Source organism: Coccinella septempunctata, chromosome 1 (genome assembly GCF_907165205.1).
Source record: "Coccinella septempunctata chromosome 1, icCocSept1.1, whole genome shotgun sequence".
Lineage (NCBI taxonomy): Eukaryota > Metazoa > Arthropoda > Insecta > Coleoptera > Coccinellidae > Coccinella > Coccinella septempunctata.
In genome coordinates this window covers 65,356,351-65,369,326 of record NC_058189.1, presented here as the reverse complement: position 1 = coordinate 65,369,326, position 12,976 = coordinate 65,356,351, and the positions used below count along the sequence as shown (strand labels likewise).

Here is a 12,976-nt window from a genome sequence, read left to right as displayed (position 1 = left end):
TTCTTGAGCAGAAAACAATTCGGCCGATAGACGGCTATAAGTGATGGACGTAGCGACTGGAAATCTTCGGCGGGCGATAAAGTCCGGAATTCCCGATATCGGTTTAGGCGGAATTTATGGCGTTAGACCGGGCGTTAAGGCAGTTTCGGAATATTATATTAGCACGTGTTCTCGAGTGGCCGTTAGCGGTTAACGAGCATATTCGTATTCATGTGCATAGCGCAAATTCGAGAAAGATTGCGGATAAGGTTCGGCGATATCATTGGATTTGGCGAGGAGTTCGACGCCGAGGAAAAACGGATAATGTTGTGTTGCCCGAACAACTGCTAAAATGGGCAAAATGGCGTTTCTTATGATTGCTGGTGAAATTCCTGTTCACAGAAGAACTAGATTTGGTACCGACGCGGCTGATATAAAGTTATATACATACTCTATTAGTAAACGGAGCATTGAAATAATAAGATTAATGATAGCGAAAACTATAGGGGCAAAAATTCGCCGAACGAACAACGATGGTCCAAAATTACACAAATTACACGCCCCAGTATGGCAGAAACGTCTTCAACAGAAAACAGAAAGGCTAAGACGAGACATTGAACGACTGACGGAGTACTTGAACGGGAATCGAGGAAGAAAGGTTGTGAAAGCTGCCAATGAGATCATGGATAGAAACAGGACACAGAACGAGAGACGGAGAATGCTACAGCTCACCATTGCCTCGACACTCTAAAGCAAAAATTAAGTCTGTATGCACAACGCCTGAGGAGATTTAAAAGCAATTATAGCCAGAAAAGAGACAATAATTCATTCGAAAAGTCGGAAGAAACTTTCTACCGGTCACTCACATCGTCTGATGCAGAAAATGGAAAGTTACCACCAAAGGAAGCCATTGAACAATTCTGGACCGAACAATTATCAACGAAACCTCAGTTCCATGGGGATACCGGATGGATTGAGGATGAAAAATCTAAAGCTATAAAATATGAGCCGATGCTGCATGACATGATCACAATTGAAGAAGTAAAATCAGCTATCAGAGGACTACACAACTGGAAAGCACCTAGGCCTGATGGATCAGTCATTGAAAATCCTGAAAGAATGCCAGTATTCCTTACACATAGCACAACATACCTGTTACCTAAAGACCAAAGGAATATAGAAGACCCATCCAAGTACCGACCAATCACACCAACGATGTACAAATTAATCATATCGTGCATTTCAAACCGAATTCACAACCATTGCGAAAGGAATAACATCATCGCCATGCAACAGAAAGGATGCACCAAAGACAGCCGAGAATGCAAAGAACAACCAATAATAGATTCAGTTATCTGCAATCAAGCGTTCTCCAAGCGGAGGAATCTTCACGCTGCGTACATAGATTACAAAAAAGCATTCGATTCTATACCTCACGAATGGTTCTTGACGATCTTGAAGATTTACAAGGTGGATCCCCATATTGTTAAGTTCTTGAAAAACGCCATGTTAACCTGGCGTACTAGGCTTCAAATGAAAGCAGCAGATTGCTCCAATACAACAGGACCTATTCCAATAGGACGCGGAATTTTCCAAGGAGATTCGCTGAGCCCTCTGTGGTTCTGCATGGCCCTGAATCCCTTGTCTCATAGATTGAATTCTACGGATTTTCCATCAAGAGCGGCAGTAGAACTATGATGAAACTGAATCTCCTTTACATGGACGATTTGAAACTCTTCGCATCTACCAAAAAATAAATGCAACAGATGCTGTAAATGGTGGAAGGATTCTCGGAAGACATCAAAATGAAGTTTGAATTAGAAAGATGTCGACTGCTGAACATAACGAGAGGGAAAATAGAAGATGGTACGTTCAAACTCAAGGATGGTGCAGAAATTGAAGCATTAAAGAAAGGAGACACATACAAGTATCTAGGCATAAAACATGCAAGAAAAATCAATCAGAGCCAGATGAAGAAAGAATTAACGGAGGAGTTCACCCGAAGATTGAGAAGGATGATGAAAACTGGTCTTAACAGCAAGAATCTGATAAAAGCGATTAACACCTACGCTTGCTCGGTGCTGACCTATTCATTCGGTATCATCTCTTGGACGACCACCGATTTAGCAGCTTTACAGAGAAAAATGAGGACGATGCTGACTAAACACAATAAACATCACCCCAAAAGCTCAATAGAACGTACAGAGCTGCCACGACATCTTGGGGGTAGAGGAATTTTTGATTTGTCCAACCGTATGTACCCAGGAAATTGAAGGACTTCGAAAATATTTCCTGAGCAAGGCTGCTTCGTCAGAACTCCATCGAGTAGTTTGTTTTGCTGATAGTTCTACGCAGTTAAAGCTACAACAGGATCACTTGGAAACCGTCGAACACTCTGCAGAAAGTAAAATGCAGAAACTGATTGGCAAACCATTGCATGGAAGGCACCAGAACGAGGTCAACCATGATTACGTCGACATATCTGCGTCGAATAATAATCAATTCACCCAAGTTGCCAGCTCAGACTGGTAGTTCTAATATTTTTTTCTGTGTCCTCACTATGGGTTAGAATTTTTCAATAACATGTCAGGAGTTTGACGTCGATGCGAGTGAACTTTTGAAAATGCGCGACAACGAATCCAATTCGAATAACGTATTCACGTTCACGCGATTCCGAATCGGATTCAAATTTCCGCGGGCATCGATTATTTTCAATATCCCATCAACATGAATAATGGGCGGTCGTTCCGTCATCCGCCCGGTTCATCGTCGACATCCGCTCAAATTCAATTTATTGCAGCATAATCAGCCGAATTCGGGATCCAATCAGCCGTCGGAATTGTTGGATAAACATTTTGCGCAATAATCGCATGAAAACGCATATATACCTCAATTTAGAGAAAATGATATATTAATCCGCGGATTTATTGATCAGTCGAATGGAAAATGAATTTGCCGGCTTATTGTACCGCATGTACTAGGAGTGCATATGTTGCCGTATAAATAATGACTTGATCAAATTAGTCGATTTATTGAATGGACGTTGATGCGGAAGGTTTTCCATTCCTGTAAACGACCGCTATCCGTCAAACTATCCAACATTCCGCAGCAGATCAATTCTAAGAGTGCTAGTAGAGTAGTGCCATAGAGGCCGAACATATTGGAAATGAGAGTTCTATTGTAGGAATCTGTACCGGAAAACAGATGGCGCTGAGGCTTGTTTTCAGAGTGGGCTATCTATTTATCTGTTCAATTAGATTATTTGTCAGAATAATTCCCATATTGCCCATCAGTATTATTGCACCAGCGTGCATTAATTATTAAATAAAATTCAGTTATTCATCATCAGAAGATACTTAATTCAAAATTGTTAATTTTTCATAAATTATTAGATAGATAGTAGATTCTTGAGGTCAAAAGAAACACTTTTTTCCCTTATCATTCTTTTAGAATCGGCTCGGTTTAAAAGATACAGGCTGTTGAAAAAACATAAAAAAGTGTTATTTTTAATTCCATCTCACAAACGGTTGTATCGAACGTAATGAATTTCCGAATATAGGTTTTCATTTATTTGATGAATATTTTTCGAACACAAGATATCATCCACGTCCTCCAGTTTTCTCAATACGACCATTATCTACCATAAAAATACGCAAAATTCAAAGAACCCAACTCTTGAAATTAAGTCGGACGCTATCTAATGAACATTTGAACGTTGTGTTCAATAAAAAATTCCTCATATTTTCTCGTACAATGCGCCGTTTTCGAGTAATTTGTTCAAAAATTAAAACCTCGATTACAACTTTGAATTTGAAAAATTGGGTATTTTAGCTGAATACAACTCTGTTGTACACATCCGCAGATGTGTAGTGTAATAGATTTAGCTTGTTATTCTGAAGACAATTCTGTTTTTCCAGAGGTGGCACAGCTCATTATGAAAACTTAAAATGGCTATATCTTTTTTATCAGGTCCGAATGGGAAAAAATGGTATGAGAAAAAAGTGTTTAATTTGACCTCAAGAATCTACTGTTAAAATACTAGTACGAGTCAAAGATTCACCCTGTATATTATGAAATTCAACTCTTCGGTTTTCACACTCCTGTCCAGAGGACCATTCGCTTATACCAGATATCTTAGATATCGAAAGGATTAAGCTCTGTTGGTGGTGGTCAGGTCTGGGCTGCTCCTCGGCTTCTTGATGTCAACCTCCTCACACTTCCTGTTGAAGAATGGCGTTCTTTCCATGTTCTTCTGTAATTCCCTAGTACCTACCGTTCTCGCCCTCCTTAGCAGTGCCACTTTCTGCAAGACTTTATATATATTTTCGTTCCATTGGAGTTTTTTCAAATTCTCTGGTTGTTTCTTCGGCATCAGCCTTTATATGAAATGTCTATGGGGATGTCCTAGATATCTTTCGACTTCCATTGTCTCCTGGCTTGTTCCTCGAGATCTCTGTATTTCGTAATCGTTTAAATATACCTATATGGTAGCTTGTTGTTATTTGGAATTGCCAAGTCGATGGGTAGTGCTCTGTTCTCATCTTCATTTAGTAATATGAGGTCAGGTCTATTGTGAGTTATTTTTTGGGCTATGAGAGCCGTGCGATCTCAGTAGGCTTTTGATGATCTTTTTTCCAATACAGAATGTGGATGGTATTCGCAAGAAGGAACCTTTTTTGGCCTCAAAAGTTATTTTTCCCCTATTTTCCAAAAGATAACAGTCTTTCTTTGTCGAAAAATGATTATTTTTCGAGAAGCAACACAACATTTTTCAACTATGATGAAAGTGGTTTCTTCACGGATGTTCAGAGCCTACGTACTCAAGGATAAAAAGTAATTCAAATTAAAATACACCATTCATAATAACGAATCAAACCGCAAATTTTACACTTGTTAAACTATAACGCAACACATTACAAGTTCTGAATTTCATAGGCCTTTGTACGACGTTGCCTTTTAGCACCTAGGGCTTTCTATAGAGAAGACTGTGTTCCCATGAATGGAGATTTTTCGTATTTCGATGGCATTTTTCCCAGAAGAAAATAACAAACACTTTTCGCCTCCATATAAAGCGCTTATCTGCAGCAACTTCCTCCTGAGCTTCTTCCAGTTCTCCATTCCTTTTGTTCTCGTAAAAAAACTTCCATAATTATCAACTAGTTGGAATTCCTCCGGAATTAACGAATCGCGGAACAGGAACACCTATATAACGCTGGAGATAGCCCAAGAAGCAGAAATCCCGTGAACTAGTTTCGCGCGAATGCCACCCAGGGGAGATCTAGTTACAGCGCTCTTTGATCCCATCGTTCTGGTCCCGGCTGAATTTCGGAGGGTTCCTGGAAACCCCATTCCGCCACCCCGCACAACGATAAGGAGTCCTTACCGTTGAAAGTTTATCTGTGACGAATATTTCTGCGTTATCTGTGCGGAAATGAGGATTAAACGATGAGTAACTGCGATGGGGGCCTTTCGGGTGTGAAAAAAATATGAGCCTTTTGGGATTGCACAGGAAGATTGAGTCTAAGGGACAATGGTGTGGTGTGGGAGTTCGGTCGGTTGGAGCTATTGTCTGCCTTCTTCCTCCTCATTCACACATCAGTATCCCGATAGTTGGGTCGATAGGTTATTCCCAACTTTGCCTCCATCCTTCAATACGACTCGAAAAAGCTACAAATTCCATTTGAAGGTTTCATTTCGATTTATAGGGGTTTAATTTTGTATTCCCGAGTTCTTATGTAATTGGTCACGCTGTAAATATACTTTTCTGTATACACGAATGTGTCTTAGGAAAGGTAAGTGACAAATCAAGATGTGAGAAAAATTCAGCTGAAAGCAAAATGGGAAGAATTAATAATATGTATCTTAGACGTTGAAGACGTCTTATTTACTCAGAAACGAGCGGAGTAGGGGCATAATCCTAATAAGGCGGTCGACTTCCTTTTGAGGTAGGACGAGCTCTCAATATTTCAAGATCTTATCTTGATTTCAAGACAAGATCAAGACAAGAAGTACTTTCTGAATTTCAAGACAAGACAAGAAATCTTGAAATATCTTGTCTTATTTATTATTTTCGCCGTTAGTACTTGTATCCACCTGAATCTCGAAAGAATAACAGAATTTCTTTCTGTCAATATTGCCACTAGTACCTACTAGTAGGTATAGTACCTACCATTATCTTGCATTGGCGACTGCTGCTGCTTTATCCTTTTACTGCCGCTTTCTTAGCTACGGTTTGTGATTCAGATTTATCATTTTCAGTCGTATTAGTCGAAGTCAATTCAGTTCATTTTATATTTTCACTAAAACTTACGTTTCTCTTTATTGCTTGTCAGAATCAGACAGATAATGCACATCAGATGGTTCCACAAAGTTTCGAGCGAAAGCTGGACTCCCTACAGGCGACATATCAAACAGCTTGAACAAACGCAACAACGTCATCTGAGACAAATAATGCATATCAGATGGTTCCACAAAGTTTCGCATGCAGAAGTTTTGCAACGCGCGAGTTGTACAACAATTGAGACTCAAGTAATGAGGGCCCGACTCAGATGGAGCGGCCACATTCTGAGGATGCAAGACACAAGACTCCCCAAAATAGCTCTATATGGCGAATTCACTGAGGGAGCCCGGAAACCAGGAGGCCAGTACAAGCGGTTTAAGGATACACTACATCAATCCCTAAAATCAGTTAATGCCAATCATAACTGGGAACAACTAGCGTTAGACAGGTCACAGTGGAGGTCTTTGGTACACAGTTATAATGGAGACACGAGAAGGATACAGCGGCGGCCAGATCTGGTTGGTGACTATCCATGCCCGGAATGTGGTAGGATATGTAGGTCACGGTTAGGTCTCTACAGTCACAGGAGAGCACACAGTCGCAATTATCCCTGAAAAATTATAAGTCTGTTCGCACCTCAGTTCGCACTTTTTTTTTCCATTTTTTTTCTTTTTTTTCTTTTCTTTTTGTTTTTTCCCTTTTTTCGTCTTTTTGTAGATTCATTCCCGGCAACGGGATACAGCAATGAATGAAATGAATGACATGAATGAATTGTCAGAATAAGAGATGAATAGCTCAGCAGACGTTCTGTTTACTGAAGAGTCAATATCACTTATGGTAAAATAAGACTACCACTTTGTGATAATCGAGGGTAGGTATAAAAATAAGTTGCAATTAAGTTCAAAGCCGATTGGGAAGGTAGCAAACCTAACCTAACCTAACTGTATTAGTTTCTTATTTTCTTGCTGCTTATAAAACGTTCCTTTTTTTCCTCACTCAATTTCGAGGACCATTATTGCGAACGACAAACCCGATCCTCTGTATTCCCCTCTATGAAGTGGTTACTCCCATAATCCCTCAATTTACAACCACATGTTCGGCCGTCAGTGAAAAGAATTTATTTTACGATTACACAATAAAGTATATTCCGCGAAGGACGTCCCATTCCCAACTGAGTGTCCCACATTTTTATTACACGGTGCTTAAACCTGACGTAATAATGATGAAGGTGCATTTATTTACTTCGCCGTAGGAGATAAATTCTTATTACGTTCTATAAAACGGCGAACCGACAATATTTTTTGCGCCAAAGGTCGTGTACTGGCGGGAATGAGGGGATAATGTGGAAATTATTTTATGGCCTGGTGGTTAATCACTTTTTAATTTTCTATAGGAGATATGCCGTAAAATTGGGTAATTTTAGCGGCAATTCTGTGAAATCTTACGTACACTATTTTCTGATATACCTTTTGAAAGAATTCACATCGATGGTAGATCTACACTCTTGTTAACAGGCCCCAGCTCAAGAAATTAAGAAATTTATAACGCCCTCACAAGTTGTTGCCATAAAAATGGCAATTATAAGATTGAGACGACGTTTTCTCTGATATCGTCAGCCAAAACCAAGACACGCATTTAATGGAGTCGAGGCTGAATTTCAAAATTACGGGAATGCAGGTTGGGGGCAAACAAAGCAAGGCGTTGGGAAACGGTTCTCTACTAAATTTTCTGCTTCCAACGGGTTTGCACGCCAGCCAAAATCATACTTCCAGCGAAGAGAAACCCAAAAGGATAAGGAAAAGGGCGCACGATCATTCACCACTCTGTTTTCTGCTTCCTACGGGTTTACATGCCAGCCAAAATAGTACCCCCAGCGAAGAGAAACCCAAGAAGACAAGGGAAAAGGGCGCACGATTGTTCACCACATTGTTTTCTGCTTTCTACGGGTTTGCACGCCAGCCAAAATCATACTTCCAGCGAAGAGAAACCAAAAAGACAAGGGAAAAGGGCACGCGATTATTCATCACTCAGTTTTGTGCTTCCTACGGGTTTGCACGCCAGCCAAAATCGTACCTCCAGCTAAGAGAAACCCAAAAGGATAAGGGAAAAGGGCGCACGATTGTTCACCACTCTGGTTTCTGCTTCCAACGGGTTTACACGCCAGCCAAAATCGTACCTCCAGCGAAAAGAAACCTAAAAGGATAAGGGAAAAGGGCGCACGATTGTTCACCACTCTGATTTCTGCTTCCAACGGGTTTGCACGCCAGCCAAAATCATACTTCCAGCGAAGAGAAACCCAAAAGGATAAGGGTTTTCTGCTTCCTAGGGGTTTACACGCCAGCCAAAATCGTACCTCCAGCGAAGAGAAACCCAAAAAGACAAGGGAAAAGGGCGCAAGATTGTTCACCACTCTGGTTTCTGCTTCCAACGGGTTTGCACGCCAGCCAAAATCATACTTCCAGCGAAGAGAAACCCAAAAGGATAAGGGTTTTCTGCTTCCTAGGGGTTTACACGCCAGCCAAAATCGTACCTCCAGCGAAGAGAAACCCAAAAAGACAAGGGAAAAGGGCGCAAGATTGTTCACCACTCTGGTTTCTGCTTCCAACGGGTTTGCACGCCAGCTAGAAAATCGTACTTCCAAAAGTGGTGAAACAAGTATAAGGTAGTATAAGGGATTGAAACTGAAGGGTAGTTCTCAAGTAAAAGTACGGAAGTTGTCTACAAGGGTTGTTATGGCACTATACTAGATACTTGTTGAAATCGCGGTGGAGTTCCTCAACTTAAATAATGAGAAGAAAAATAAGAAGAAATAGAAGCAACTCGGACTAAAAGCGAAAGAAAAAATCGCAAAATCTCTTGTTGTCAACGGCCTAGACTTTTTATACGAACACTCGAAATAAATATAATCAGAATTAACATTAGCTACCGCATGAATACTCAAGACTAAATCATCAGAATTATTTGACCAGCGGGGGGACATTTCTTTTTGTACCCACTGGTTGGGGGTGGAAACGGAATGTCTCTCATGAGCCGAAAATCGGTAAAATTGTAAAATTCGCGTCGATGAAGATGTCTTGACTTCTGATTATCGGTACTAGCGAACATAATCTTCAGTTTACCAAAGAAACTATTGAAGCTGCCTATAAAATCCATACACTCTCATTTACCCATTTTTCGTGACACTCCGATGGTAACAACGGGAACGTCCAATTTTCCGGCCCGTTTCATTCTAGTAGGCTATGATCAGAGGTACATATAGTTATCGGCTTGTTTTAAACATCTTATTCGAGAAATTCCGAGCGCATCTCAATGGAACAGCGGAAAGAACAATACGTGAACCTCACACCCCGCGTCGTGATTGACTCTGGGGCGCTAGACGAGATAAACTCGGCAATTTCTGCCGCCCCTCGAGCGGAATTTAAACGCTACCCCCGAACGAGATTTACGAGCCCGAAACCAGATCTTCGACGGGATCGCATCCAAATGAGACCACCGACACGGAGTCGCAATTTGCCCCGATGTAACCTAAAATTTTTGTCGCCGTCGCCGTGTACGTCTGGCGGCGCTCTGAGTCGTCAGATCCGGCTGGATGGAAGCCGGTTGGCTCGGGACGTAGATCGAATGGCTTAGATTACGGAACAAACACCGTATAAATAAGCGGGAAGTGGTTATTTGCAGTCGTGGGGGGTGGGCGCGAGGATTTTGTAAGTGTAATGTAATTTTCCGCGAAAGAGCACTCGGGCATCAGGGTTCTTAAACGCGTACGAGTTTACGGTTTCCTCCGGCAAGCAACTCCCGGAATAATTAAGCAGTTAACGAAATCCTCGCGGGCGTCGGATTCACTCGAACGCCACCACAGGGACGGGTCTCTCACAGAAGTTTTCTCCCAACTCATGTAAAGACAAAAATATCTCACTATCTTCAAAAGTTAGCAAATTCGCAGTTGTGAATTGTGACAGAAATCCGCTCACCTTTCACGACAACTTCGAAGGATATCATGTTCCTCAAGGAATCCAGACGCTTGGTGTTTTCCCTGCTGGGAGCAACGCATCGGTATTCGCCCGCTTCCTGGTAGATGACCCTGTCAAGACGAAGCTCCTGGGAAGCGCCCATTGGCTGCAAACGACCGGAACCAGGTTCAAGTCTGGTCCAACAGCCACTAGTTCCTGGAAAATGGAAAGGGTGATTAAGTAACTGAAATTTTCGATTTCGAAACCTCTTGCAACAAAAAGTCATCCACATGGTGCACTGATGGATCAAAATCTATGGAGGGCACACTGTCCACGTCTGTAAGACAGGAAACCTCTGTCTAACAGGCTCAAATAATGACTGTCTATATGTGCGCCCAACTGTGTTCGAAAAGAAACCAGAAGTGGCGCATCAACATAGCAAGCATCAACAATATGAGCTCTGGAAGATAACTGCCAAAACCCTCTGCTGTCCTGGGAATACCAGAACACAACGAAACAACTGACTAGAGGCAATAGAGTGGCTTTTCTATAGGTGTTGGGGCTCTGTGGTACCGAGGAGAAAGAAAAGGCAGATGATCTTGCGAACAGTACATCAAAGGTTGAACTTTTCGAACCTTAACCCATATTTTATCTCGGAAAATCCCATTTTGGGGCTGCCATCCATCAACAGGAAGATATTCTGAACGAAAACTCAGGAGCTTGCATAATTTAATATGTTATATATATTTATTTCTATATATAATTGTCTATTTATCGCACTGTTTCTAATTACTCAAACTCAACAAAATGGATAACGTTCAACAAAGTTTATTCACAAATAATTTACACACAACTAATTCTCAACAATCTCAACTCACCTCAACTCAACTCGTATCTCGTATCTCTCTTTTTCTTAAAATTTTACCTAACCATATCGTATTTGATCATAGAATCTAGACTAACATAAATTTACATCTTTTTCTTTATAAAATATTATTATAACAAAAATATTATTATAACAAATAGGTTAGTAGAATTTTCAGGTACCCAAGCTAATCCAGCTATTTCAAGCGGCTTTTTGATGTATTGTACAACTGCAGAGTGGACATAATAGATCACTGAAGGAATACTCCTAGTCTTAGTCTTTCTTCATTGGATATCTGAAACGATATCATCTACCTCTATATAGGTACAAATCACTTTTGCATCTACTTGGCGAATCAGCAGGTAACGTTTGCAGACAAGAAACTGTCGAACATATAGTGAGCACGTGCCCTGAGCTTGGTTGTCTCAGGAACACATTGTTTCTCACGAGGAGACAGATTGAGTATTATAAGAACAATAGATCAACCTGAGTAGTCCTGAAATCTAGTCAACCAACCTCCATAATAATATTACCTCATTCGCCATTTATGAAATCTGACAGCAACTTCTTATTGATCCATAGCTTCACTTAGATTTAACGAAAAATAAACTGATGACTTCCTCTCTAAAAGCAGCCAGGGTGAACTAGATTCGAAACAATTAAAAATGAATTATTCATTAAGGAAAAATGATTTATTAACTTCAAGTTTTCGTTTTGAGGTCAAGAAACGATAAATCGTAGAAGTAATGTTTCCAATTTGTACTGCTGGATATAGAAATTGAACAGAACTGCATAGACAATAAAAAAACGAAGTCAATTTTATGTACAGAGATGAGGAGTCTCTTGCAACTTGAAAGAGGGCTCTCTAATCTGGGCTTAAGATCACTCGGGAATCAAAGAAAACGAAGATGCCAACACACTTGCCACACAAACGCTATTTTCTGGCTTAGAACCTTTTTATGGTATAGGAAAATGCACATTTGAGAAATTGTTCTTGGAGCAGGAGGAAACAGAAAGGGAAACACTCTGGCAGGCATTTTCCAGGAATAGACCACTTCAGAACGTTCCATCGGAATTTTAAAACTGTAAGATCCGAAAAGTGTTTGGATCTCAGTAAGAATAAGCTATGCTTTTTCACTGGCTTTCTTACAGGACCTTGTCACCAGTAAAGAAACTGACAAGTGTAGATTCTATGGGGCAGAAGAGAAGACTCCTGTTCACCTTGCTACAGAATGCCTCGCCATTGTAAGTCAACGCAAAGAATGCTTTGGATGAGAAAATATCAGAAGGAATGAGGACTAGCCTTCTTGATGCCTCTGCATATTCTGCAGTTTATTAAAGCTCTGGAACTGGAGGAGGAGTTGAAGATGACGCAGTGTTTAGAACAGCTCTGGTAACAAAATAGACCTTGAGGTCGAAGTAAACTGTAACCGCCTTTTCTTGGAAGAGCAGACAACAGTTCCTGAACATAGGTTGGTATTTTTTGCCTCATCTGACTTACTTCTGTTTCGATTCAGATCGTCATAAGAAGGCTTTGATAGAAGAACCTTGAAGATCTTTGGAAAAGATGATGAACCAATAAGTGATGTTTTTCACAGGATAACCTTGTTGAAAGAAATAAAATTTGAAGCTGCTTAGGAGATGGTACAATCTGTTCAGCTTATCTCTCCCTAGCATATTTTTCTAGTAGCATTCTCCGTTCCTTTTCCCGTTAATGTTGTCCTTGTTTGATACACCAGAAGAATTCTCGTTTCAGCCAAACACAGCTTTGGTTTGTCCGTTGTTTCACTTAGGTCACCCTCCAATGCTTGACGTTTGCACATGGTGAAGCAAATTTGCTCTTCACTGCCTACATAAATAACCCTGGGTACACCTTACCATTACCAGCTTTCAAAGGGGTTG

The 12,976-nt window shown here is 40.7% G+C and overlaps 1 protein-coding gene across 4 annotated transcripts in view; it reads right to left on the bottom strand.

The window, feature by feature from the left end:
* LOC123308947 (hemicentin-1) overlaps positions 1 to 12,976 on the bottom strand; it is a 325,793-nt gene that overhangs the window by 31,567 nt on the left and 281,250 nt on the right. For all 4 annotated transcript variants that reach the window (XM_044891796.1, XM_044891790.1, XM_044891782.1 and 1 more), the window contains one exon: positions 10,231 to 10,425. In XM_044891796.1, coding sequence (XP_044747731.1) covers positions 10,231 to 10,425 — 195 coding nt within the window. The remainder of the gene's footprint in view (positions 1 to 10,230; positions 10,426 to 12,976) is intronic.